The sequence below is a fragment of the Semicossyphus pulcher genome, unplaced genomic scaffold (genome assembly GCF_022749685.1).
Source record: "Semicossyphus pulcher isolate SPU_LCO1_2020_fin unplaced genomic scaffold, fSemPul1.0.p SCAF_10, whole genome shotgun sequence".
Classification (NCBI taxonomy): domain Eukaryota; kingdom Metazoa; phylum Chordata; class Actinopteri; order Labriformes; family Labridae; genus Semicossyphus; species Semicossyphus pulcher.
The window spans coordinates 634,931-661,614 of NW_027211604.1; the positions used below are offsets into that span (position 1 = coordinate 634,931).

The 26,684-nt window shown below is 46.4% G+C and overlaps 4 protein-coding genes across 5 annotated transcripts; 3 read left to right on the forward strand and 1 right to left on the reverse strand.

The window, feature by feature from the left end:
* apbb3 (amyloid beta (A4) precursor protein-binding, family B, member 3) lies at window positions 1-17,703 on the forward strand. 2 transcript variants are annotated; one of them, XM_069670673.1, is made up of 12 exons: window positions 1-388; window positions 4,350-4,513; window positions 4,808-4,866; window positions 4,945-4,993; window positions 6,071-6,220; window positions 7,153-7,280; window positions 7,816-7,930; window positions 8,834-8,918; window positions 9,001-9,084; window positions 9,253-9,368; window positions 9,461-9,640; window positions 15,633-17,703. In XM_069670673.1, exons 1-12 carry the CDS (start codon window positions 340-342, stop codon window positions 15,894-15,896), a joined length of 1,443 nt encoding a protein of 480 aa, XP_069526774.1. In that variant the 5' UTR covers window positions 1-339; the 3' UTR covers window positions 15,897-17,703. The 2 variants fall into 2 exon arrangements, with proteins under 2 accessions (XP_069526774.1, XP_069526776.1); XM_069670675.1 differs by having other exon boundaries at window positions 4,811-4,866.
* Window positions 17,704-18,330: 627 nt separating this feature from the next.
* LOC138599518 (cysteine-rich and transmembrane domain-containing protein 1-like) lies at window positions 18,331-21,135 on the forward strand. Its single transcript, XM_069671237.1, has 5 exons — window positions 18,331-18,380; window positions 19,965-20,025; window positions 20,207-20,250; window positions 20,512-20,698; window positions 21,002-21,135. The coding sequence occupies exons 2-5, from the start codon at window positions 19,965-19,967 to the stop codon at window positions 21,133-21,135; spliced, it is 426 nt and encodes a 141-aa protein (XP_069527338.1). The 5' UTR covers window positions 18,331-18,380.
* Window positions 21,136-21,647: 512 nt separating this feature from the next.
* On the reverse strand, window positions 21,648-22,545 carry LOC138604533 (histone H2B type 1-B-like). Its single transcript, XM_069676467.1, has one exon. It carries the CDS (start codon window positions 22,537-22,539, stop codon window positions 22,168-22,170), a length of 372 nt encoding a protein of 123 aa, XP_069532568.1. The 5' UTR covers window positions 22,540-22,545; the 3' UTR covers window positions 21,648-22,167.
* A 3,216-nt stretch (window positions 22,546-25,761) lies between these two features.
* On the forward strand, window positions 25,762-26,143 carry LOC138604769 (histone H2B type 1-B-like). Its single transcript, XM_069676762.1, has one exon. It carries the CDS (start codon window positions 25,768-25,770, stop codon window positions 26,137-26,139), a length of 372 nt encoding a protein of 123 aa, XP_069532863.1. The 5' UTR covers window positions 25,762-25,767; the 3' UTR covers window positions 26,140-26,143.
* Window positions 26,144-26,684: the final 541 nt, after the last annotated feature.

Consider the following 26,684-nt stretch of genomic DNA (forward strand, 5'->3'; position numbering starts at 1 on the left):
GAGGAGGAGGAAAACAGCATCCTTCATCCCACAGAGAGGAGAGAGAGAGAGGACGAGTGGGAGAAAGGAGGGACGAACGAGAGGAGAGAGAGAGAGAAAGCCGGGACAGGAAATAAAAATAAAAGAGAAGAAGAAGAAGACTGATGGTGTCGTCTGAGATAGAGACGGACGGAGGGACGAGAGACACCGAGACAGACAGAGAGACAGAGAGAGAGACGGGCAGGAGGAGGCTTTTACATCTGTCATCTGGGCCTGTGTGTGTGTGTGCGCGTGTGTGTGTGTGAGTGTGTGTTGGAGGGCGATCAGCTGATTGGACCGCACACGTAGGAGGGCGGAGCCATGATGGGCAAAGATTACATGTTGGCCATCATCATAGTCAACTATGACGGTAAGACACACACACACACACACAGAGGCAAACAGAGGACCCTGTAATCCTGCAGGCTTACGGGGACGTCCTGTCTACTCTGTTTACATGTCGAGTCTGTTTCACTGAACAGCTGCAGACAAACAGAGAAATGGGTCAGTGTGGTTTGAGCAGCTCTGGATTTACTGTGACCCCGTCTGCACCGTCATGTCACCCCCACCTTTCACCTCACACCTATCTGCTGTGTGATATTTACCTGACCCCTCCCTGGACTCGGTGTGTATTCCTTCACATGCTGACTCGTGTACCTGGAGCTCTGAGGGAAGAGGAAACTATGGTTTCTGCTTTAGCATTAGCATACCTGGCTAACTAGCTTCATACCTACAGTAGAAACGTAAATCAAACCTGGCTGCTACATAATCTTGAACATTCAAAGGTCGAAATGACTGATAGGTCACAGTAACGCAGGCTCCTTGATGGGTCAAAGGTCGTCCACTAAAAGTTCTTGCTGTTTCCAATGACAGGCTCAGATTGTTATTCTAAGTGTGTGACAACATGACAGAAAGGATCCCTACAGAGATAGACCTTTTTGTTAGAGGAAGATGATTGTTTTAACCACACACAGACGTTACATCGCTCTCTGCACACACACCAGACTCCATTCAGAAAAACACTGATTTAAGCTCTCAGAACAGGAGCTGTCTGTCTGTTTGTTTGTGTTATCGTCTGTTAGAAAGTTTAAACAGCACATATCCACCTATAAACTCAACACAGTGATCTGTACCTGAATATAAAGGATGTGATCAGCACAATGGGACACTTTTAATACAGCACGTTAAGCTAACTTGACGGAGTAATCATACGTTGATGTTCATCTTTATTGATCTGTGAGTTAGCTCCTCTTTAGACCATATGCACACAGCCGCCATTTTCCTTAACGTAGCGAAGCTCTGCTGTTACACCGCCTTTATACTTTTACACTGCACCTCACAGTGGTGTAATATTGGTGTCCCAGTGCATTATGGAGGCACGACGTGTAAACAAACAGCTGTGTGAGTTCAGCACAGACAGTGAGGCGTAACAGTCCCGTCTGGAAGAGGTTGTGTAAAAGCAGCGAGTGTTTGCTGTCTACCAGGGGACAAAGCCTCTGTAGAGGCTGATCTGAGAGTACAGGTCATATGTGGGGACAGACCGGGCACCTCGGCACACATACACACCAGCTTTACAACTTAGTCTTCATACGGGCACCAATGAGAGCTCTGAGGTCTGCTCAGGGAGTTTTAGCATGAACGTTAGCTTACATCAGCTTCAGCTGCTAAAAGCTTAAAGAGAAGCTGTTTTTTTATTCTGTCTGATATGAAGGACTCACTGTTTCATAAATGACTTCACTCCAACCTGCTGGTGAAGAAAATACAGGTCAGAGACAGTCTCTCAGAGGGGCGGGGCTTAGTCACAGCTTTCTGACTCTGATAGGTGGCTGGATTTCCTCCATCAGTCACATGACCTCACTCTGAAACAAGGTCAGACCGGACCTCACTCAGATAGAAGTACAGGAGCAAACACACACACACACACACACACACACAGACACAGACACAGACACACACGGTAAGATGCTGTGTGTGATACAGAGGACAGATTGAGTGTGTGTGTGTAGGTCATGATGACAGAACACACTCACACTGTGTTCATACAGAGTTTATACGGTGATGAGTCAGCGGCAGCTGTCTGATGACGTGACACTGACCTCAGACCTGTTTCATCTCCGTCAGCGTTTATTCACTGCTCATGTTGTCCTGCATGAACACGATGGAGGTGTGTCCTCAGATCAGCTCAGTGTCACTTCCTGTTCTGACTGTTTGAAGTTTGTTTCTGTTTTTAGCTCCAAGACGACAGCATCTCATCACATCTGAGTTCTCTGGTCCGTTACTTTACAACCCTCAGAGCTTTCTGTTTGTGAACGAGTGAAATGAAACAAGTGAAGCTGCCACAGCTTCAGGTTAAAGTACGAGCGGGAGAAGAAAGTTACCACCGTGCTTCATGTTTGGTTAAGAACAAGTTTCGTACGTTCATGACGTTCTGTGACGGAAACTACTGGATTATGTTTCTGCATCAAAACCACGTTTGTACATTAAGAAGATCGTTTACTACATACGAACATTCTGCTGGGAGGCTGTATCGACCGCTGCTCCCCTCCCCCGACCTCTTCCACTCATATCGTTGTCTCTCCATCAGCTGATTCAGCGTTTCGTCCCTGTTGGTTTATTAATTATTCAGACCCTCTTCAGTTTCTTCTCCTCTTTCATCTCTTCCTGGAAAGAAGTTTGACCTCTGATTACTGCCCCCCCCATACTGAAAAAAAGTCATCATGTTTTAGGGTTCTTCAGGAAGTAATCCACTGTACATTAGCTATACTGCTAACAGGAGCTAACAGGAGTGGCCGAGAGGAGCGGCTACCAGGAGCAGCTAACAGGAGCTGCTAACAGGAGAAGCTAACAAGCGCTGACAGAGGCTGACAGGAGCTAACAGGAGTAAACAGGAGTTAACAGCAGCTAACAGCAACTAACGGGAGTAAACAGCAGCTAACAGCAGCTAACAGCAGCTAACGGGACTAAACAGCAGCTAACAGCAGCTAACAGGAGTAAACAGCAGCTGACAGCAGCTAACAGGAGTAAACAGGATTTAACAGCAGCTAACAGGAGTAAACAGCAGCTAACAGGAGCTAACAGGAGTAAACAGCAGCTAACAGGAGCTAACAGGAGTAAACAGCAGCTAACAGCAGTTAACAGGATTTAACAGCAGCTAACAGCAGTTAACAGCAGCTAACAGCAGTTAACAGGATTTAACAGAAGCTAACAGCAGCTAACAGCAGTTAACAGGATTTAACAGCAGCTAACAGCAGTTAACAGGAGTAAACAGGATTTAACAGCAGCTAACAGGAGTAAACAGCAGCTAACAGGAGCTAACAGGAGTAAACAGCAGCTAAGAGGAGCTAACAGGAGTAAACAGCAGCTAACAGCAGTTAACAGGATTTAACAGCAGCTAACAGCAGTTAACAGGATTTAACAGCAGCTAACAGCAGTTAACAGCAGCTAACAGCAGTTAACAGGATTTAACAGAAGCTAACAGCAGCTAACAGCAGTTAACAGGATTTAACAGCAGCTAACAGCAGTTAACAGGAGTAAACAGCAGCTAACAGCAGCTAACAGGAGTAAACAGCAGCTAACAGCAGCTAACAGGAGTAAACAGCAGCTAACAGGGGCTAACAGGAGCTAACAGCAGCTAACAGGAGTTAATAGGAGCGGCTAACAGCTCAATGACACTGTTAATTCAGACTAAGTGTGAAACAAATGCAGACTAAAGACTGAGAGGTCGTGAGTGATGCTCTTCGGTGTATTCTCTGAACATAACCTCAGTGGTGCTAAATGTAGTTAAATGACCGACGTCTGCTGACCAATCAGCTCATGTCTGTGCACCTCAGACTGTCCTGCCATCACTGCACCTACCTGTCCTTAGCAGCAGCTCTGAGTGTCAGACAGAACACGTTTTACAGCCTGCAAAACGTGAGGTGCACCGCACTGCCTTTTTGTTGAAGCCTACGGTTAAAAGAAGAGCAGCTCGCTGTGCCTTTTTTTCTACTGTTGTTAAGGCAAACACTGTATCATTAGCTGTCATTAACCTAACGTTACATTGTAAACTGACAGAAGGCCCTCCTCTCCATTTCATCCCATTGGACAATAAGGAAAAAATGCCCAATGGCGTCGGGCGCTTTAAACTTCACACACATCAAATCAGATTTAACAGTCTGAGTAGAAAATATGTTTTCCTGGAGAAATGAAAGAGTGCTTACCTGCACCCAGAGCCCAGGTCTCACCAATAAGCCCTTAGTATGTTGTCCTGTTATAATGTGACTGTAATACACCCTTCAGCCTGTAGGGGGCGTTACGGGACATCAGGGTCTTATCTATGTGTGTCTGTGCAGACAACATCTGGACAGACCAGAACCTGCTGCTGGATCCGGACCTTCCCTCCGGCTGGAGAACCATCAAAGACTCAACAGGAACTTATTACTGGCACGTTCCCACTGGCGCCACCCAGTGGCAACACCCCCGCCTCAGCGCCAAACCTCAGCTGCTCGACACACAGGTCAGAACATCTCATCCCAGTTAGTCTAAAGGAAACCAGTTAGTCCAATAAAACCAGTTAGTCCAATAAAACCAGTTAGTCTAAATAAAACCAGTTAGTCCAATAAAACCAGTTAGTCTAAATAAAACCAGTTAGTCCAATAAAACCAGTTAGTCTAAATAAAACCAGTTAGTCTAAAGGAAACCAGTTAGTCTAAAGGAAACCAGTTAGTCCTGTGTTGCAGAGTTGGCACAGCTCAGCTCAGGTTTGTCTGATGCAAAACTGAAGTCATTCTTCTGTGGCGTTTTATCTCAGCAGGAAGAAACAGGACAGCCAAGCTCCAAAACAGAGACAGATGGACCACCTGAGGCCAGGTAACACACACACACACACACACACACACACACACACAATCTGTATGGTTTATATATATTATTCTGTTTTCCCCTCAGGTCTTCTTGGCATGAAGATTATCTCACCAACCATGGCCCAGACGCCAAGGTAGCAACAACAACAACAACAACAACAACAACAACAACTGGGGCCCGTTTCAGAAAGGAGGTTCAACAAACCCTCAGTCTAACCCCAGACTGTGGTTTGACTTACTCTGAGTTGAAATTCGCTCTTTGGTTTCAGAACAGCTGATCAGAGTTAGTTCAATCAACTCTGAGTAGGTTCAGCCGGAGCTAAGTGCGTGCATGATTCACCATGGCAACGGCACACAAAAAGAGGTCCTCCTACGTCACACCAGTGGAGCTCGAAATCCTCACGCGGACGTTCAGCGAATACGAGCATGTTTTTAGAAACATAAAGTAACACGGCTGCAGCTGCTGCTCGAGTGAACGCGTCAGTTTGAACTGGTCTGTTTATTTAATACTTCATCACGACCGGAAGCTAAAATTTATATTAATTTGGGAGCAATGCAGCGGGAGAAAAAAACATACATGGAAGCAGTTAAAAATAAAACACCTGAACATCATTGAAAGGTGCGGCTCAGGCAGAACAGGCTCATGGCTGAACCTCACTTCAGTCAGATTTTAAATATTAAACTAATGAAACGGCAAACCCGAGGTTTCCCTCATTTCAGGGTTAACAAACTCGGGGTTTCACTGAACCTGCTTTCTGACACGACCCCTGATCAACGACATACCACCACCACCACCTACAACAACAACAACAACAACCCAAACACATCACAACAACCACAACAGAACAACCATTACAGCAACAACACAACAACAACACAACAAACCACAACAAGAAACACAACCATAACAACAACAACAACACAACAAACCACAACAGCAACAACTATGTCTTCATAACCTGACTGACCTGTTGCAGGTGTGACAACGTGATGTCACAGGAAGTTAAAGATGACATCATCATCAGACCCACATTATTGTGCTCCTCTAATCTCTCCGTGTCACAGCTTCATATTAATCTGCTTTAATCTGTCTCTCTCTCTCTGTCCTGGTTTCTCTGTTAGTCATTCTACAACCCTCTGACCGCTTAATCCCCTCATCTGTCTCCCTCTAACTGTCTGTCTCTTTGCCTGTCTCTCTCTCCTCCTGTCAGTGTTTTGCGGTGCGGTCTCTGGGCTGGTTGGAGGTGGAGGAGGAGGACCTGTCTCCTGGGCGCAGCAGTCTCGCTGTCAGTAATGTCATACAGCAGCTGTCTCACTGCAGCAGCCCTGAGCAGAGAGACAGGTCAGGGGCCTGGGGGGAGGTGAGACACCTACTGAACCTATATCTGTCTGTCTGTCTGTGGTCTTAATTCAAGCCCAGTTTTATTTAAGTCTCTCCAAACTTTTAGCCCATCTTCTTAGACCTGGATCAAGATTCAGATTAATCCTGTTTAGACTCTAACGATCCAGATTAAACGTGTTTTGACTCTAACGATCCAGATTAAACCTGTTTCGACTCTAACGATCCAGATTAAACCTGTTTCGACTCTAACGATCCAGATTAAACCTGTTTCGACTCTAACGATCCAGATTAAACCTGTTTAGACTCTAACGATCCAGTTTAAACCTGTTTAGACTCTAACGATCCAGATCAATCCTGTTTAGACTCTAACGATCCAGTTTAAACCTGTTTAGACTCTAACGATCCAATTTAAACCTGTTTAGACTCTAACGATCCAGATCAATCCTGTTTCGACTCTAACGATCCAGTTTAAACCTGTTTAGACTCTAACGATCCAGTTTAAACCTGTTTAGACTCTAACGATCCAGATCAATCCTGTTTCGACTCTAACGATCCAGTTTAAACCTGTTTAGACTCTAACGATCCAATTTAAACCTGTTTAGACTCTAACGATCCAGATCAATCCTGTTTAGACTCTAACGATCCAGATCCATCCTGTTTAGATTCTAACGATTCAGATTAAACCTGGTTGGACTCTAACGATCCAGATTTATCCTGTTTAGACTCTAACGATCCAGTTTAAACCTGTTTAGACTCTAACAATCCAGATTAAACCTGTTTAGACTCTAACAATCCAGATTAAACAGGTTAAAACTGGTTGAGCGCACCAGAATCTGGTTTTGAAATGGAGCCTGTTCAGACTTTTGGGGTGTTGTTCGACCTGTTCAGTAAAATGACCTGTCTGTCTGTCTGTACACTGACCTGTCTGTCTGCCGGCCTGTCTGTCTGCAGGGTCGGGAGATGATGTTAGTTCTGAAGAAAGACACTCTGACCTTGCTGGACCCTTTAGACCACACCCCTCTGCACTGTCAGCCAATCATCAATATCCGTGTGTGGGGGGTGGGCTGCAACAATGGCAGGTGAGCCAATCAGAGAGCAGCTGTCTGATCTGACCTGAGATCAGACAGAGGACAGTTCGGTCATTAATCATTAAAAAGATGTCAGGAGGCGATTAATAAATTCATTTACATGTTGCTAAATAAGCTAGGCTAACACTTCCCCCTGCTTCTAGTCTTTATACTAAGCTAGGCTAAACTACAACATCTCTTTATCAGAGTTGGATGTTTGAGCACGCTCAAATGTGACTCATTCTCACCTTTCAGTTGGCTGTCCTGTCTGTTATCACTAACAGTCTCACTCTCTCTGTTTCTTTAACACGCCCCCCCACCCCCCCTCCACCTGGGCAGGGACAGGTAAACCTCTCTACCTTTACCTCTCACATCCAAAGCCACGCACGCTCACAGTCACTCATCCTCACATTCTGTAGGTGTCAGGGCCATTTATTGATCTCACCTGCTGATCACATGACCATTGATCCCTCAGCTGAAACATGACAGGTCCACTCTGTCTGTGTGTGTGTGTGTGTGTGTGTGTGTGTGTGTGTGGTGTGTTCAGGGACTTTGCCTTCGTGGCGGGTGATAAGGACAGCTGTGTGCTGAAGTGTCACGTTTTTCGCTGCGACGCTCCGGCTAAAGCCATCGCCACGGCGCTGCACGAGATGTGCTCCAAGGTCAGTGAGTCTGCTGCCTGGCCCTTTACATGTATGTAAGCATGCTAGCATTAGCCTAGCATAATGTTCACCATGTTGTTCACCCTATTAAGGTTTAGTGCTAGCAAGTCAACATTAGCTTACTCAATTTATTCAAAGTTAATCCGTTTAATGTAGCATCTTAGCATACAAACATTAGCTTAGCATAAAGTTTACCATGTGCACTATCTTGATGTAGCAAAGGGGAAATGTACTCGTTACAGCAGCTCACAAAACAGACAAATTCAATAAAGTAAAGAAGAAGACACAAAGAAGACACAATCAAAAGATGAAAACATCTGACAACATTAAAAAAACAGTCACAAAAAAAACTAAAAAAACTACACACACTATGTGCACACATTCACCTGTGGACTGAGATGCATGGGATTTTGTTCCTGCACAGTAAATTGTACAGCCACTTTAAAAGATAAGAACAGACAGGTGTGCAGCATGATTCAAACCACACGGGAGATTAACATATTACAGTCGATTACGGCACAGCATTCACGAACTTGGTATGTAATAAACGTTATATTGGAGGGAGAATATCTATAATTGTAGTATGAATGTTGATGATATTTGCAGTACAGTTATTGCACTATAATGAGGTGTTATAGAGTCTGACAGCAGTGGGGATGAAGGACCTGTCTGCTGGTCTCGACTGCTGCTGAAGGAGCTGCTTGAAGCCCCCACAGTGTCATGCAGGGGATGAGAGGGGTGTCCATGATGGAAGTTTAATGTTCATTATGTTTATCCTCTGAATGTAGAATGATAGCATGCTAACGTTAGCTTATGATCAGTAAACAGACAGTAGATGAGCTCCTGGTTGGTTGAGTGTGAACGTGGAGGTTTGCTGAAGTTGCCGTGTGTTTCTGTCTGCAGATGATGACATCAGAGAAGACGCTCATGAGGCCTTCTCGCTCTCTGACGATGGAGAGCATCTCACCTGAAGACCTGCCCAGACAAGGTAACTCACCTGTCCTGCTTTGACGTCACATGCTGCTCTCTGATTGGTCCTCTGCTGACTCCTCCTCCTCTCTGTGTTTCAGTGGAGTTCCTGGAGGCAGTCCGGCAGCAGGTCCAGAAGTTTGAGGTCCAGTACATCGGAAACCTGCCAGTGTCCAGAGCCATGGGTACAGAATCTCACCTGTTACACCTGAACGCACCATCAGTCAGCTTGTGTACACTGTTACTAACGGTGCTTTACTCAAGGCTGTGTTACTTTAAGGCTGTGTGTGTGTGTGTGTGTGTGTGTGTGTGTGTGCGTGTGCGTGTGTGTGCGTGTGCATGTGCGTGTGCAGGTATGGAGGTGTTGAACAGAGCCATAGAGAGCATAATGAACTCCACAGACAGAGACGAGTGGGAGCCGACCGTCATCCACGTCACCGACAACATCCTGTCTCTGTGGAAGGGGGAGGTACGCCATCTTTCAAACTAACTTTTCACCTGGCAGGTCAAAGGTCAACACATACCTCATTCTGTCTCTGTCCTCTGGTTGGCTCCTGACAGGAGGGGGAGGAGCCTTTCTGGGAGTGTCAGGTGCGTTTCCTCACCTTTCTGGGCGTTGGCCATGACAGCCACACCTTCGCCGTGATTGTGGATGGCGGCACGCAGCGCTTCGAGTGTCACGTGTTCTGGTGCGAGCCGGACGCTGGGATCCTGTCTGAGGCCGTCCAGGCTGCCTGCATGGTGAGTCCAGAACCAGAACCAGAACAGGGAGCTGCTGGACCACTAGGTTTACAACTCCAGAGGTCACGACACAGGAAACAGATTACACCATCTGCAGAAAGACGTCTGACTCTTACCTCTAAGAAACATCAGCTCTTTAAATGTGTACGACATAAACTGACTGATGACTTTCACCTGATTTAGTCAGTTTAAATAAATAATCACCTCTAACAATGAACACATGAACACATGAACACATGAACTGAAGAATTAAGGTCTGTTAAAGGTGCTATATGTAACATTCAAAAAATCCTCATTCCTAGCGACACGGTCGGCCGTTAAGAGAACTTCAGTCATGTCCAAAATCTCCCCCTGACGTCGGTCACTTCCTGTTTGGTCAGACGGCTTCACTAGCTAAAACATATTTTTGTTTTTATTTTTGTGTGTAGTTTGTGTTGGTGTTGTTGTGGCTGCTGTCGTTTGTTGCACCCGTCTCCATTTCACAGCTTGTGTTGTCTCGTGTTGCTCACTGCTGACTGTAGTGGTGCAGAATGAGCTCTCCGGCCCGAGTGCCTCACATAAAAATCAGCCCACAGGTTGTTAGGGCCGATGGAGGAAGTTGGAGAAGTTTCCTTGACTGTCCCTTCACACATTAACAATAAAAAATGATATTTCATTGATCAAATCTGATCAATCAAATTTTATTTGTATAGCTCCAAATCATAACCAGAGTTATCTCAAGACACTTTACAGAAAGAGCAGGTCTAGACCGACTCTTTGTTCTGTTATTTAAAGAGAGGCCCAACATGAATCACCATGAGTAGCACTTAGCAATTCGGCACATTGGCAGAAAAACTTCCTTTAACGGGCAGAAACCTCGAGCAGAACCAGACTCATGTTGAACAGCCATCTGCCTCGACTGGATGGGCCGAACATGGGACAGAAGGAGATGCAGGATAGAGACATGCAGAGAGAGCAACAACAACATATGTCCTTGTTACATGAACAACAACAGACACATACTTATGGTTACAATGCCAATAATAGTGGTAATAATTATATAATATAATATAATAACGGCCGACCGTGTCGCTAGGGTGAAGATTAGCAAAAAATAAATTAGCGAGAGAAGCAGAGTAATGATAAAGGCTGAGGTAATCGTAATTGTAACAGTTGAAGTCAACAGGTCTACTATTAGCATTAGCAGCAACAACAATGATACTATGGGGAAGGCTGATGTTAGTAGTTGTTGCAGTCGAGCAGGTCCACAGCAGCAGGTGGTCTGCAGCAACGATCCCCAGGAACCTTCAACACAAGGGAGCAGGGCCTGGTTCTTCCTTGTTAACCAAATGGCCAACTTAGCAGAACCAGAGATGAAGTTCATCATCATGAAGTTCTCTTTTTTTTGACCGAGTATCTCGGTCCAAACACAAACAAAACAATAGAAAACGTCTCCCCGAGAGCCTGAAACCATTGTTTTAACAGGCCAAACAGAGGAGCGAGCCTCGGACACTCAACAAATAAATGACACAAGGTTTCAGTCTGAGGACAGAACAAACAGCCCTCTCCCACCCCAGGATCAATGTGTGCTCTGTATCTGTTCGTAGCTATTGCCCCGTGTACAATCCTCCACTGGAGGTCAGCTGTCCGCTTTTCAACGGGCAGCTTGTACAGGGACCGCCAGCTGCCTTTTGGGGAAACGTCTGGACCAAAGAACTCAGCCCACCTCGACTCTCTCATCCCTGACAAGGACCGGACATGGAGGACCTTGACACACACCTGGTAGAGGGCCTTCTTCCCTGCGTCCTGGAACCTGTCCAGGAGAGGGGTTCTGAGGGACAGCAGCTGACCAGCCCCCTCCTGCCACCCCCCCACAGCTGGGGCAATAGACAGGGAGGGAAAACCATACTCGCTGCCCTCAGACCACTGGCCACACAGAGTCCGGTTCCTCACAAAGGTCCTCAGAGGTTGCGAAGTGCAGCACAGACCTCCTCCACCACCCTGTGGACCAGTCTGGTGGATGTGATGTTGGTCTTCTCTCTAAACAAGTCCACAGAGGTAGATGTCATCCTCATCAGGTGACCAAGTTTGGTGCAGTCTGCCCCCCTGAGGCTGGACCGCAGGGTGGCTGACTGAAGGGTTTGAGTCCTGATGAAGCCGTTGAAAAACAGGGGTTCCTCGAACAACCACATGCCCGCAGTCTCCTCAGCCACACGAGAAACCGTAACCATCCGCCATGCCTGCAGTACTGAGCTGTAGAACGGCGTCAGACCAGGAAGGTCCAAGCCCTCAGGCTGCAGCAGGAACAGTTGTTTACCGTACCCAAAACGTCCGGCTCTCCTCAGCAGCAGCTGAGCTGTATCCAGCCAACTGGGACCACAGTTATAGAGCAGCCTTTGTGCTGTGAACAGTCTGAAGGAGGCAATCTTGGCCTTGATGCTGATGAGCCCCTGCCCACCTTCATCCACTGGCAGGTAAAGAGCTGCTGTCCTGATCCAGTGGTTACCAGACCAGAAAAAGTCCACTATTGCCCTCTGTATGTCCTCCATCAATCCTGCTGGTGGTGTCAGAGCCACGAGTCTGTGCCAGAGAGTCGAGGCGACCAAGTTATTGGCGACCAGGACTCTTCCCCGATACGACAACTGCGGCAGCAAGCATTTCCATTTAGACAACCGTGCACACACTTTCTCCTTTAATCCCTCCCAGTTCTGTCTCTGAAACCCTTCAGTGCCCAAAAATACCCCCAACACCTTCAGCCCCTCCCTCCCCCACTCAAGACCGCCAGGCAGACTGGGCACTGCCTGATCCCTCCACTGACCCAACAACAAAGCCTCGCTCTTAGCCCAGTTCACCCGTGCAGATGTTGCCCTCTCATACAGGGACAGGGTGTCCTGCAGACACTGAACATCCCCCCGGCCACAGATGAAGATGTTTATGTCATCTGCATAAGCAGAGACTGTAAGGGGACGCTCAACACCACAGGACCCGGGTAGAGAGAACCCGCTGAGCCGACCCCTCAACCTGCACAGCAAGGGCTCAATAGCTAAGCTATATAACTGGCCAGAGATGGGGCAGCCCTGCCTGATCCCTCGCTGTACAGGGATTGGCCGGCTCAACCCTGCCCCCATCTTCACCAAACACTGTGCACCCCTGTACAACAAACCAAGCCACGATACAAACCCGTCACCAAAACCAAAACCCCTGAGTGCAGAAAACAAATAAGAGTGGTCCACCCGGTCAAACGCCTTCTCCTGATCCAAAGACACAATCCCAACATTTACATCATACACGTTACACACATCAATCACATCCCTGATCAGAAAAACATTAATGTTTAGAGATCCTACTCTAAGGCTCCCCATAGAAAAAAGAGACCGAAAGAGCAGACAGACAGAAACAAGCAAACAACTGTGAAGAAGAAACACCTTGTGATGCATGATCATTTTATCTTCGAGATTTACGGACCGTTAAACTCTTTACTCTTCTCAGATTAGTGATGTGTTTCTTTAGTCTGAACCTTTTCTTTTCGTCCAGGAGGTCAAAACCTACCTGTTTCTTCAGAGTGATGACTGATTTAATACATTTCTCTGTGTCACTGAAGTAATCACTCACCTTCACAGCTTTTTTATTAAATGTTTCATCCATGAAACTATTTATTTCCCCTAAGGTATAGAGGTCTGTGCCTCTGTTAGAGGTTTCAGTGTTATCAGAGTCATAGTCCTCCTCCATGTCCTCTCCATCACATGAAGCCTGACTACACCCTGTCTGAACACCTCCTGTGCTGACGGGAGCTGCCTCCTCATCATTAAGGTGGGATTCACCTTCAGCTGCTGCAGACTGAGAGCTGCTCAGGTTTACAGCAGCTACAGACACATCACTAGACTTACCTGACTGACCATTATTTGCTGCACACACCTGCATCTCTACAGCCTCTCTCATTGACTCATCATTTACACTAAATGATTCAGAGTTAACAGCAGCATGAGGAGCATAATCCACTTCTGCACCCGTCGCCGCCCCAGCAGCGGGCACAACAGCGGGCACAACAGCGGGCGCAGCCGCAGCCAAGCCTCCGCGCTCGGACGCGGCGTCAGCCCGAAACAGGTCGCCAAATGGATCAGCAGCGTTAGCAGCGTTAGCAGCCTGCTTCTGCTTGTGTGGACATGCAAAGCGTTTATGTCCTACATCTCCACACTCAAAACACTTCATGCCCCCTGAGCTGGCGTACACCATATACGCGCCGTCCCCTGTTTCACTCTGAAGGACACCTCCACAGTGTGTGCGGGGGAGTCCAAAAACATAAACACCTGTCTCCTCAGAGACTGTACATGCTTCAGTTTGGGATCTTTACATCGCCGCTGGCGAACTTTCCAAACCTGCGGAGCTCGTGCTCCAGCAGCTCGTTCGGTATGAACGGCGGAACACCGGAGACGGTGATCCGCGTGGAGGGCACTGACAGCGGGGACACCTGTACAAACAAATCACGGAGCACCACGCCACTCTCGATGAGTTTAAAGACCAGCGGCTCCGTCTTCATAAACACCAACACACCTTTATTCATGCGGGAGGCAAAGCACAGGTTGTCATGTCCCACCTGCTCTCCCACAGCCAGCAGAACTTCCTCCACAGACACACTCACGTCTGGGGGGTCTATCCGGACTCCCTGCCGGATAGACGGAGGTGGCGTCTCGGCGGACGCCATTCCTCCAAACAAACACTCAAACCCAGCAGATCAATCTGGGAACAGTCCGCAAAAAGATTGAATAGAAATACTCTTACCTGATCACGCACATACAGCAGAAAAACACTGAAACCAGAAACCAGGTGAAAGAAACCATTCGAATTCTCCGCGCCACTCACACTCCTCCACCACCACGCTCACACACCGGAAACGGAGAGAGAGAGAGAGAGAGAGAGAGAGAGAGAGAGAGAGAGAGAGCACAGAGAGAGAGCGAGAGAGAGAGAGAGAGACAGAGAGAGAGACAAGAGAGAGAGAGAGAGAGGGAGAGAGACAGAGAGAGAGAGACAGAGAGAGAGAGAGAGAGAGCGAGAGATAGAGAGAGAGAGAGAGAGAGAGAGCACAGAGAGAGAGCGAGAGAGAGAGAGAGACATAGAGAGAGAGAGAGAGAGAGAGAGAGAGACAAGAGAGAGAAGGGAGAGAGAGAGAGACAGAGAGAGAGCGAGAGAGAGAGAGAGACATAGAGAGAGAGAGAGAGAGAGAGAGAGAGAGAGAGAGAGAGAGACAAGAGAGAGAAGGGAGAGAGAGAGAGACAGAGAGAGAGAGACAGAGAGAGAGAGACAGAGAGAGAGACAAGAGAGAGAGAGAGAGAGGGAGAGAGACAGAGAGAGAGAGACAGAGAGAGAGAGAGAGGGAGAGAGAGAGAGAGAGAGAGAGAGGGAGAGAGAGAGAGAGAGAGAGAGAGGGAGAGAGAGGGAGAGAGACAGAGAGAGAGAGAGAGAGAGAGGGAGAGAGAGAGAGACAGAGAGAGAGAGACAGAGGGAGAGAGAGAGAGAGAGAGAGAGAGAGAGAGAGGGAGAGAGAGAGAGAGAGAAGCTTGGTGTGTCAGATCCCCCGGCAGTCTAAACCTATAGCAGCATAACTCTGGGCTGGTCCCAGCCTGAGCCAGGCCTAACTATAAGCTTTATCACAGAGGAAAGTTTTAAGTCGACTCTTAAAAGAAGAGAGGGTGTCTGCCTCCCGGAGGCTGAATACTTGTGTGTAAACTTTGAAATTAGACAAATAAAAACCTTTTAAATTATTGAAACAAATTCATGATAATGAACTGTTCATGTTCCGTTATTGATCTGACTGACAAACGTTCCTCCAGTGTTTAAAATGAGGACATGCGGGTACGTCAGGGGAACACCTGTAAAACTCTTACAGGTGATCATTTAGTGGTCCAGTTGGTGTTCTGCCCCCTGGTGGTGACCACATGTAGAGTAGTTGTTCACGTTATCACACTGTGGCCCTCTGCTGGTCGATGATGTCATTGCTGTACTTCCTGTCTTTCAGGTTCAGTATCAGAAGTGTCTTGTGGCTCAGACTCCTCCCCCCAGAAGCAAGTCATGGCGTGCGACCCCGTCAAAGGTCAAACGGGCCAACTCCATGGATGGCGCTGCCTTCCCTCCACTCACGACCTGTTACCACGGCAGCAGCAGCAGTGGCGCCATGATGATGCCGAGAATCACTAAGGGCAACGGCAGCAGCAGCAATGTGAGGAAGGGGATGATGGCGTTCTTTGAAACTTTCCGCAACAAACAGGCCGCCACCTCCTAATGACGGGGGCGGGGCCACCAGAGACACGTGTCAGCAGAGACTGATGCCCCCCACCCCCGGACTCTAATGCTCACAGAGACGAGGACGGCGTCTCGGACCCCCACAAGGCTCTGGTGGTCCTGACTCTGACGCTTTCACATCACCAGCGAGGCCCACAGCCACCTGCTTCCTGTCTGAACCCACGACACCTGGGGTTAGCTCAGCTAAGCGACGTCCTGCTAGCTACCGACCGCAGGTTGGCAACATAAATGGACCCAACAGGTTGTAAAGAACCAGACCAGGAACTTTGAACAACCACTGGACCCCATAATAAGTCACACAGGCTCCGACACGATCCTGACCACATGACTGCTCGATCAGCTGACCTGCGGAGGATCGACGCCTTGAAACTAAAGACAAACTGGCCTCAGATTATTATCGTGTTGTACTCAGGATAGTCGGGTCATTATTAAAAGCTAAAGAAAATTCTAAAATGACAAAAAGAAAAAGTGAAATGTTCGTTTAGAATACTGATAACCTGTTAGCAGTCATGTGACAATGAGACTTTGATTTCCCCTCAAACTTTCCCGTATATCGCCTGAACGGTAACGCTAACTTTGAGCTAACGTTGAGCTAACGTAGAGAAGAAGAAGCATCGTTCCTGGCTGTATTAGAGTCAGATATTATCCTGTATGTATACGCTTCAAGCTTCATATTTACATTTATTAAGCTGCACTGACTGATTCTGACCACCAGGGGGCGAACACACAAACACCTGCTGATGTGATGTTTACTGACCTACAGTACCTGTTCCTAATTAAGAGGTTGCCGTTGTTACCGGTGTTCAGTCACAATTCAAGATGGCGCCTGTTAAAGAGAGAGATCAAAGGACTGAAGTTAATGAATTTTACGGTTGAAGGAAACACACCTGAGTATGAGGTCATAATAGAACAAGCAACAAGGTGTAAAAAGGGTCACACTCTCTCACCATAGACTGTATATAAGAGGTGGACAACTGTGTTGAAGCCACGAGTCATCTTGGTTTTTAAGCCAGAAGTGGCCACACTGTGTGAGCAAGGTACCTCTATAATCTGCAACTGTGATATTAATCAGGGTCGTGGTAGCGACCTATCAATCACAGGTAGCCCCGCCTTAGCCCCTCCCCCTCTTCCTGCTCTGTGTGACTCTAACTGGGAGCATCAGTGACTAAATGAACATCATGCTGTGTTGAAGAAGACTTGAAACTAGAGACTGAGACCATAAACTCATTAGGAACATGTTTACTGAGGGAATACATCAGGAGAGGAGGAGGAGCATGTTCTCATAGACTTCTATAGGATCACACTTTCACAACCAGTGGAGACGCCCCCTGCTGGACATTAGAGAGAATGCAGGTTTAAGTCCACTTCTTATTCACAGTCTTCAGCATTAAAGGAGCAGTCCAAATGTTTCTGACCTCTCTCTTTAACACGTCCTCAGCTGGTCAGTAAATGCATCACAAAGTGAAAAACAGTTTGGCAGTCTGCATGTCGGGCACGATGAGAGCATGTCTGACGGCTTCATGTTACTGAGTGAACGAGCTGATCATTTAACTTATATGACATGTGATTTAAAGGGACGGTACAGCTGCCTCTTGATTGGCTGAAGCACCTGTAGATAGAAGCTTGAGTATCGTCAATGTCAGTAGGAGATATCAGTGAGAGGTCTGCAACAGGAAGTGATGACACAGACATCACAGCTGTTTCCTGTCTGAACATCTGCAGCACAAAACAAACCAATGATGTCATGTAGAGAACCAAAAATGTCAAATAAACTCAAATACGAACGACGAGTGTCGCTTTAATGATCGATTACACCACGGGGTCATGTGTTGAGGAGCTCATGCTACATTAGCCGTGAGCTTTACATCCTGTTAATGTATCCTGGTGAAAGTGAAGCACTGACAAGTTAATAAGGTGTTGATGCTGTGTGGGCGGAGCTTCAGGCTGTCAGTCAACAGTTTGTTTGTGTTTACTTCAGTTCAAACTGGTTCCAGTCTAAACTCTGCAGGCTGTTTGACAGAACAACACCTGCAGGCTGAGGTATGTGTGTGTGTGTGTGTGTGTGTGTGTGTGTGGAGGGGCAATAGCGAGGACGACGACAACTCATAGGATCGTGGAGGACCTGTGGTGACTGTGGAGGCTGGAGGGGTTACTTGTCACTGATCAAAGGATGGGATTAAAAATGTGACGTGTCAATGTGGTAAACTTTTAAATGACGGATGGTTACAATATTACGGCTATCAGATCAGAAATAAGGAAAGAGAGAGAGAGAGAGAGAGAGAGAGAGAGAGAGAGCGAGAGAGAGAGAAAGTGGGAAGGAGGGAGGGAGGGCGTTGAGAGAGAGGAGGCGTCCCTCTGACCTCACCCCTCCTCACGCAGCTGCCAGCTGTTTCGTCCCTCTCCATCGATCCGTCCATCAGTCAGTCAACCGGTCAGGAACCGAACCGAGAGAAACATCTTGAAGGTAAGTTAAGCTTCTGTCTCTCACTCCAGACTCCCATTGGAAATATGTTTAATATGTATATATATATATATATATATATATCCGTAGTACAGAAATATGTTCCTTCGTCACTCCGCATCGTTTGACACGTTATTTGTGTTTGAATGTCTGAAGTTTAATTCGGCTTCAGAGTTCATCAAGTAGCAGCTGCTTTAAATGAACCTCACCGCTTTTAAATCGCTTCCATGGAGCGCTCCCGCTGCTTCACGGAGACATGCCTTTAAATGAAGTCAGGGAAACTTCTGAGAGATAAGGGAAAGGTCTCTTTAACGCGCTCTCTTTAACCTTCAGACTCAGAGGTTCACACTAAAACGTTAATGTGCAAGATTTATGAAGGGAGGAAGTATGCACCTGATTTTACTCCCACTTCAGTCTTTTATAACAGCTGTGCGTTTATGAATATTTGTAATAATAATAATAATAATCGTTAACAGTTTAATCGCTTCGTTCCTCGGAGTGCTCACATTACTGTTCACGCTTTTTAATATTTGAATTTTAGTATATATGTTTTTATAAACTGTTTCATAAACAATATTTAATTGTTTAAAGTTTATAATAACTCATGTTGGGTGAAAGTAGTGCGTTTGTGTTCCTGTTTGATGTTTATCACTTTATGACTTATGAATAAAAACATGTAAACTTTATGTTAATGATGTCATGCATGTGACCAACTGGCAGTTACTGGTTAAACTGGAAACTTGTTTACTGGCTGATTTTTCTCAAAACAAACAAGTGTGTGTGTGTGTGTGTGTGTGACGGAGACAGAGCTTCCTGTTTCTATACGGTGGTTACCATGGCAACCGGCTGATGAGATTACAGCTGGTATGAAGCAGGAATTAGGAAATTTCAGGAAACACTGAAATATTTGTGTTTTATTTGCAGAATGTTTTTATTTGTTATTTTATTTTAATGTCAGAAAGTCAAAGATGTTATTTTTGAATCAAAATATATTATGATCAAACTTTGATTTATGAAATGATTAAACTGACCTGTAACTTCTGTTGGATGTAGAAACATATGGAGGATCAAACCCACCAACAGAAATAAAAATAATAACTCAATTAATTTGACCTGTTATTCATTAAACATGAGAAGAACTAAGTGTAATGACAGAAACATGTATTTTGATTTTATGTATTTATTTCTGCAGTTACGTTTTATTTTTGCTTCTGTGTCTGAAACATAATAATCCATCAGAGGATGCAAATACAAACTTTACACATCACTTATTACAGAACTACATGAATTTTAGAAGATAAAGAGATCATTAGTGTCAACATGTATTTTTTATTCTAATTTTTTGAAGATGTAGTGACATTAACTTTGGTAGCGTCTGTCCTCCAAATGTTCTGAAGTAAAACTATAAAGTAAAACTTGGCTCCTCGTGTCCGGTGTGTACTCAGTGTATAAAGAGGTAATAACTGTTCATAACACACTCTGATGTAATTAAAGAGTCTGCTTTATGAACCAATAACAATACACACATTTACTCATATAATCTCATGTTACTCTATTTGTTCCATCTGTCCTCTACACCTCCTTCAGATGTGTGATCACCCTCCCCCGTACGGCCCTCACCCCACCTCACCCCCCGGCTTCCCTCCAGGTCAGTCTGTGAAAGGTTGAAATAATATTTAAGTTTGTTGTTGAAATTCAGGTTTGTTTAAATCTAAAGTTCAGAATTCAACTTTAATATAAATATAGTTTAAAATAAACAGTTTTATTTTGACCATGAGTTGAATGTATTTCTGTACAGTAACATGTGACCTGTCGTCGTCTCTCTGCAGCTCTCGGCTCTCAGCCTGCAGGGTTCCCCGGCTCATCGTACCAGGTACCCAGCATGCACTGCTTCAGCTTCCTGTCTGATAGGAAACAGGAAACACAAACACACATTTTAATAACAGAGATAAGAGACGCTTCAGCGTGAATGTCATGTGATCAGTTAAACGGCAGAGAGAGGAAACTTTGAAATACCAAAAAAAAACTCTTCAAATAAAAATGTTTTCTTCTGATTCGATATCAAATGTGTCGTTATCTTTTTCTTTAACGGATACAAACCAAAGTATAATCATTTTTTTTTTTTTTTTTCTAGACCTTCCCTCAGACCTACGCAGGTGGAGGGGACCACTCGTACTACCAGGGAGGCCCGGGGCCATCGGGGCCTCCAGGGCCCTACATGAACCAGCCGGGGTACCAGGGGTACCAGAGCGGGCCCCACGGGCCCCCGGGCCAGTGGGACTACAACAAGACACACCAACAACAGCAGCCAACAACCACAGGTAGGTCAAAGGTCAAACTGTTAGCGAATCAAGATGGCTGTAATTTAGTTGAACTAAGTGCAAACTTTGGTCAGGGTCGGTTTTCAGCTAGTTGTATGCTAGTCGTTGGCTGCTTTTAAAATGAGGTCAGGTCTATTTGTAAGCTAGCTGTCTGTTTGTTGAGATAGTTGAAAGCTAGTTTTTAGCTTAGTGTCAGCCATTTTGAAATTAAACTAGTTTTAAACTAAGAGGAGCTTTTTTTTAAAGCCAGTTGAGATGTTGTTGGCTAGTTTAAAGCTGGACCCCCCCCCCCCCCTCTCTCAGTGGTCGTGGTCGAGCAGCAGAGTCGACGTGAAGACGATGGCGGCGCTGAGGAGGGGTTAATGGCGGCGTGCTATGCTGCTCTGTGCTGCTGCTGCCTCATGGACATGTTGAGCGACGACCACTCTGACTGCTGACCTCTGACCTCCATCACAGTCTTCTTTCCCATAATGCAGCAGGGCCGCCGTGATCACAACTGCTGCTGGGAAAAAAATATTTTCCAAAAAAGTTTACATTTTTAAAAAATGTATGATTAAAAAGTTTCTATGATGTGAACTTTGTCCTCTGAGAGTCTTTAAAGGTGGAGCTCTCTGGACGAGTCGCAGTGACAGACATGTTGTTATTTCCTGTTTATTGATTATATTATTATATTAATGTTGTGTTGGGTGTTTCACTGAATAATAATAAAGAAAAATGATCATCAAATCAGACAGACTGACGGGGGTCCCACATCCTTCATGACTCTAACTGGTTCAAACTTTAATGTGTCTTCTACGGTGGCCCACAAGGGGCAATCGCCTGATGAGGATTTAACCTTTGGAGTTGACTGTTAATTATTCAAGACTTCCTGTGAAGCACATCACTGACCTGATGGGGTGGAGAACATCTTACTTACACCTTATTTACATTATCAAGAGTTTGTACACGACCAATTTTATTGTATGAAAATGTAACATTAAAGTCATCTGTGATTGGCTGTTGCAAATGCATTACACTTAATACTTTACATTTTCCATATTAAACTCAAATACTTTCAATAGAGACGTTTCACACATTTCTTGCAGCGTGGTGTGAGAACTTCCTCCTCTGCTGCAGGACTGTAGACTGATTTGCTCTTAGAAAGGGGGAAACAGTGACACCAAGTGGTCAAAGGATGAACTGCAGCCATGGAGAGACACACAGGCTGTACAGTGAGTGTTTCTGACTGAACCTCAGAGCCTGTTAAATCCACTTCTGTGCACTGATCTACCACAACAATTACAGGATGTTCTTCAGCTTTTCTTCTGCACTGCTCAGGTCTTCTCTTGTGTGCATTTTAAACACAAGGGTAGTTGTGACTCAGTGATGTTACTGGTGCAGCAGGTACAGAGCTCTCAGGTGAGGTGTGTGTGTGGCCCTGAAAAGGACCGTTGTGTTGGAGCTGATCTCAGCAGCTTCTCTGCTCTGGTTTACTTTGAGCTGGTGTACTTGGTCACGGCCTTGGTGCCCTCGGACACGGCGTGCTTGGCCAGCTCTCCGGGCAGCAGCAGGCGGACGGCGGTCTGGATCTCCCTGGAGGTGATGGTGGAGCGCTTGTTGTAGTGAGCCAGACGGGAGGCCTCACCAGCGATGCGCTCAAAGATGTCGCTCACAAAGGAGTTCATGATGCCCATAGCCTTAGAAGAGATCCCGGTGTCGGGGTGGACCTGCTTCAGGACCTTGTACACGTAGATGGCGTAGCTCTCCCTCCTCTTGCCCCGCCTCTTCCTGCCGGTCTTGGTGGCTTTGGGCACCGCTTTCTTGGCTCCCTTCTTGGACGCTTTCACGCTGTCTGACGGCATGTTGTCTGCTTCTCGCTTAGGATGACTCTGACTGAGCCGGGACCTCACATATGTACCAGCCTCATGCAAACCGCACTGCGCTGTTACTCGCTCATGATTGGCTGCAGACTGACTGACTCACTAAACCGGTTCTTCATGTAGTCTGAGAGCGAGCGGTGAGTCATCAGGAAGTCTGAACAGGAAGTCAAACTCTGCATGTAAGGCCTGAGAGAGCTGAGAGGTGAAATATCACATCAGAGATCTGTTCTGTTGTTTTCACCTCCTCACTGCACAGTGACCTTACCTGACAGGTGGACAGACGCAGTCTTTGACCTTTGACCTCAGACTGCAGACTCAGGCTTTAACAGAGTTGTTTGCTGTGTTGGAAATGCCATACTATCCAAGCAGTACGTCCTGATGTGGCCTAAATGTAGTCTGTAGTATGCAAACAAAAGCTAAATGTGCAGTACGCCAAAAATAGTCTGCATCGAACCAGTCTGCCTCGCCTGCTGTTTCCCACAATGCTCAGCTATTGTTTACTTCCGCTTTCCGAAACCGGAAACTGGCGCCTGGCGTAACATACTGCAAAATACATTTGAACAGCTCCGTACTACAGACTACCGCCAAACGCAGTATACAGTATGTACTATGTAGTATATATAGCATAAAGTATGTAGCATGTAGTATATAGTATATAGTATGTAGTATACAGTAGATAGTATGTAGTGTAGTATATAGTCCTCTCCATGTAGGCCTGCTTAGAGGACAGTCCTCTCCATGTAGGCCTGCTTAGAGGACAGTCCTCTCCATGTAGGCCTGCTTAGAGAACAGTCCTCTCCATGTAGGCCTGCTTAGAGAACAGTCCTCTCCATGTAGGCCTGCTTAAAGGACAGTCCACAGACTCTCAGGACTCAGGTGTTCAGAATGATCAGACCAGGAGTCAGTACCTGAGTTTAACCCCAGAGCATCAGGAGCTCAATCTGGTGGAGCTTCAGGAACCGTAGTTCAGTGACCTTCAGTGTTGTTGGAAACATTTCAGAGGTGTTCATTTCTGTAGAGCAGTGATTCTCAAACTGTGGGGGCACGGCGGCATGACGAGGGGGCCCGTCACCGCTCCTGTGTGGGGTTTATTCGTTTGGAAAATGTAGCAGGCGGAACTATGTTTTGACGTCGGACAACCCGGACTCATTTTCGGGTGGCACAGTACACAAACGCGTTGCCCTGGTGATTTCCACGAGAGATTTCGCATTCAGACACACACAGAGAAAAAGTGTAGCATCGCCAATGGACAAATATATTACAGGGGCGAAAACAAAAACAGCTGACTCGTCAGATACCAACAAGACGACGTCGGCCGACGTTAACGCTGACCAACCGCCAAAATCCAAGAAGTCAAGAAAATATGACGACACTTATCTTGCTCTTGGATTTACAGCGAATATGGTCGGAGATGAAGAGAGACCTGAAAAGTCTGGCACATTATATTTCTGTTTGAAAAAGTCCGATGGAGCAATAGGAATTTAATTTTTTTTTTCACAGCAAATTAAAAGAGCGAGAAGAATGGTCACAATCTTGTTCTTTCAATAAAAGTTCAACTCGACCCATTTGTGACAATTTGGGGTGGGGGGGCCTGGAAATGTTTCTTCCTCCAAAGTTTGAGAAGCACTGCTGTAGAGAAACCCTGGAGCACTCACTGTCCACCAGAGCGTCCTTTAGAGACGGAACAGGTTATAATGCAGACAGCACTGAGCAGTCAGGCTGTAACTTCCTGCTTCACTTCATGGCTGCTTCCCAAGTCTCATATTTCATAGCTCCTCGCTCCTCGCCCAAACCGGAAGTAGTTCCGGAGCCGCCATATTGAGGACCGTCCCAAAGCTCTTATCGCTGCTCCGAGGAGCGAGGAGCGAGGAGAGAGGAGGGAGTTCAGAGGAGCGATAAGCGAAGATACACGAGAGCAGCCTCCACGGAAGTCTTTTACTGGCCGACACGCCCCCTTATTACAGATCAGTCAGTGATTGGACGCTGCAGCAGATCGGACTGATGTGAAACTTCACAACATCACCAGAGTTTCATATCGCAGAGAGGAAGAAGCGGACCTTAAAACAGACTTTACAGGGCGCCTTGAAACCGACTATAAACAACGTCGGTATTATGAGTTGGTATCTGACAAGCTGAGATCGTTTAGAACGAAATATTGATCATAACTTGTCGTAAAATATATAAAATGCAGTGAATAACTATAAATTATAAATAAACTGCAGATTTGATTTGTTTTCTGAGTCAACATCTGAGTAAAAATGAGTTGTCTAAAAATCAAAAGTGGCAAAAACAGATTAATTTCTATTAAATGTAATCTAAAGAAATACCTCTCGTCATGATCAGTTATTCCCCTGCTAACTTTTATTACAGATGAATAAATGAATTCAGAGGGAGCAGGAGCGTCTCTCTGTCAGCAGGTAACACTACGTGTGAGAGTGATCATCAGTGAGGTCGGGTTTGATCAGCGTGACGTGATTTCTATTTATCCTGAAACTTTGAGCCTAATGAATCATTTTCATAGTTCATGAACAGACAGTATTTGGGCTTATTAGATAATTAATTCAGATCAGATGATCAGTGATCACAAATGTAAATAATGAACAAATAATATAAAGACAGTGCTGTAGGAAATGTCCGTCTGGCTCTGCAGCAGGAACACAGACTGCAGCCTGTTCTTCATGTGCAGGTGTTTGTTACACAGGTAACAGGATACAGAGAGGAAACACTGTTACTGTGCGTTTTATTAGAATTAATACAGAGCACATGTGTGCAGACACAAACAGCTGTTAAAGCAGACTGACAGCTGATCCAGCGGTGATCAGCTGACGCGATCATCACAAACGGACGTCGCAGCACGTGACGCTTCATCAGAAAGGACGTCTCATGTCTTAAAAACATTCCCACGTTCCCTCTCTCGTCTCTTGGTTTCCTCGCGTCTCTCCATGCATCTCTAGTGGGAGGGACTGAGACGCAAGTGAAGGAAACATGGATGCAATTTAAGAGACTTGGGAAGCAGCCTAAGTCTCAAAGAAGTGGCCAGACCGCTCGGGCAAGTTCAGGACGGTTACTTCAAGTTGGCGCATGCTCAGTCTGCGTTTCTTCAGCTCAGCCAATCATGAGCGAGTAACAGCGCAGTGCAGTTTGCATGAGGCTGGTACATAGGTGAGGTCCCGGCTCAATCAGAGTCATCCTAAGCGAGAAGCAGACAACATGCCGTCAGACAGCGTGAAAGCGTCCAAGAAGGGAGCCAAGAAAGCGGTGCCCAAAGCCACCAAGACCGGCAGGAAGAGGCGGGGCAAGAGGAGGGAGAGCTACGCCATCTACGTGTACAAGGTCCTGAAGCAGGTCCACCCCGACACCGGGATCTCTTCTAAGGCTATGGGCATCATGAACTCCTTTGTGAGCGACATCTTTGAGCGCATCGCTGGTGAGGCCTCCCGTCTGGCTCACTACAACAAGCGCTCCACCATCACCTCCAGGGAGATCCAGACCGCCGTCCGCCTGCTGCTGCCCGGAGAGCTGGCCAAGCACGCCGTGTCCGAGGGCACCAAGGCCGTGACCAAGTACACCAGCTCAAAGTAAACCAGAGCAGAGAAGCTTCTGAGATCAGCTCCAACACAACGGTCCTTTTCAGGGCCACACACACCTCACCTGAGAGCTCTGTACCTGCTTGAAGTTATCTTTACACTACACTAGGCGTTAGTTGCTCTGCCACAGAAAGTACAGAGATGTGGTTTTAATCAGAAGTAAGACGTGTTCATGAAGAGCTGTAAAAGTAGCTCCCTGTACAGACACTGCACTCTGCCCTGCAGTGTTAGTGCTTCATGTAATGTAACACCCGTTAGTCCTGTTTCATGTACACTTATCATAAAACTAGGAGCAGCCTCTGAAACGTCAGTCACGTGTGGTAACTGCAGGCGTCGTCCTTAAAGGCTATCGCCAGAGGGTGAAGGGAAAAGCAGGACCTATAGGCCTCATTGGGACCGTTCGGTACCACAAGCACAGACACACCTACTTCAATGAAGGGATCCGTAACTTAACTATGCCCAGCCACTGAGACATGCGCAGTGACGCACCACAGGATCCCATATGCGCAGCAGTAGAATGAAAACATTGTCTCTGATGGG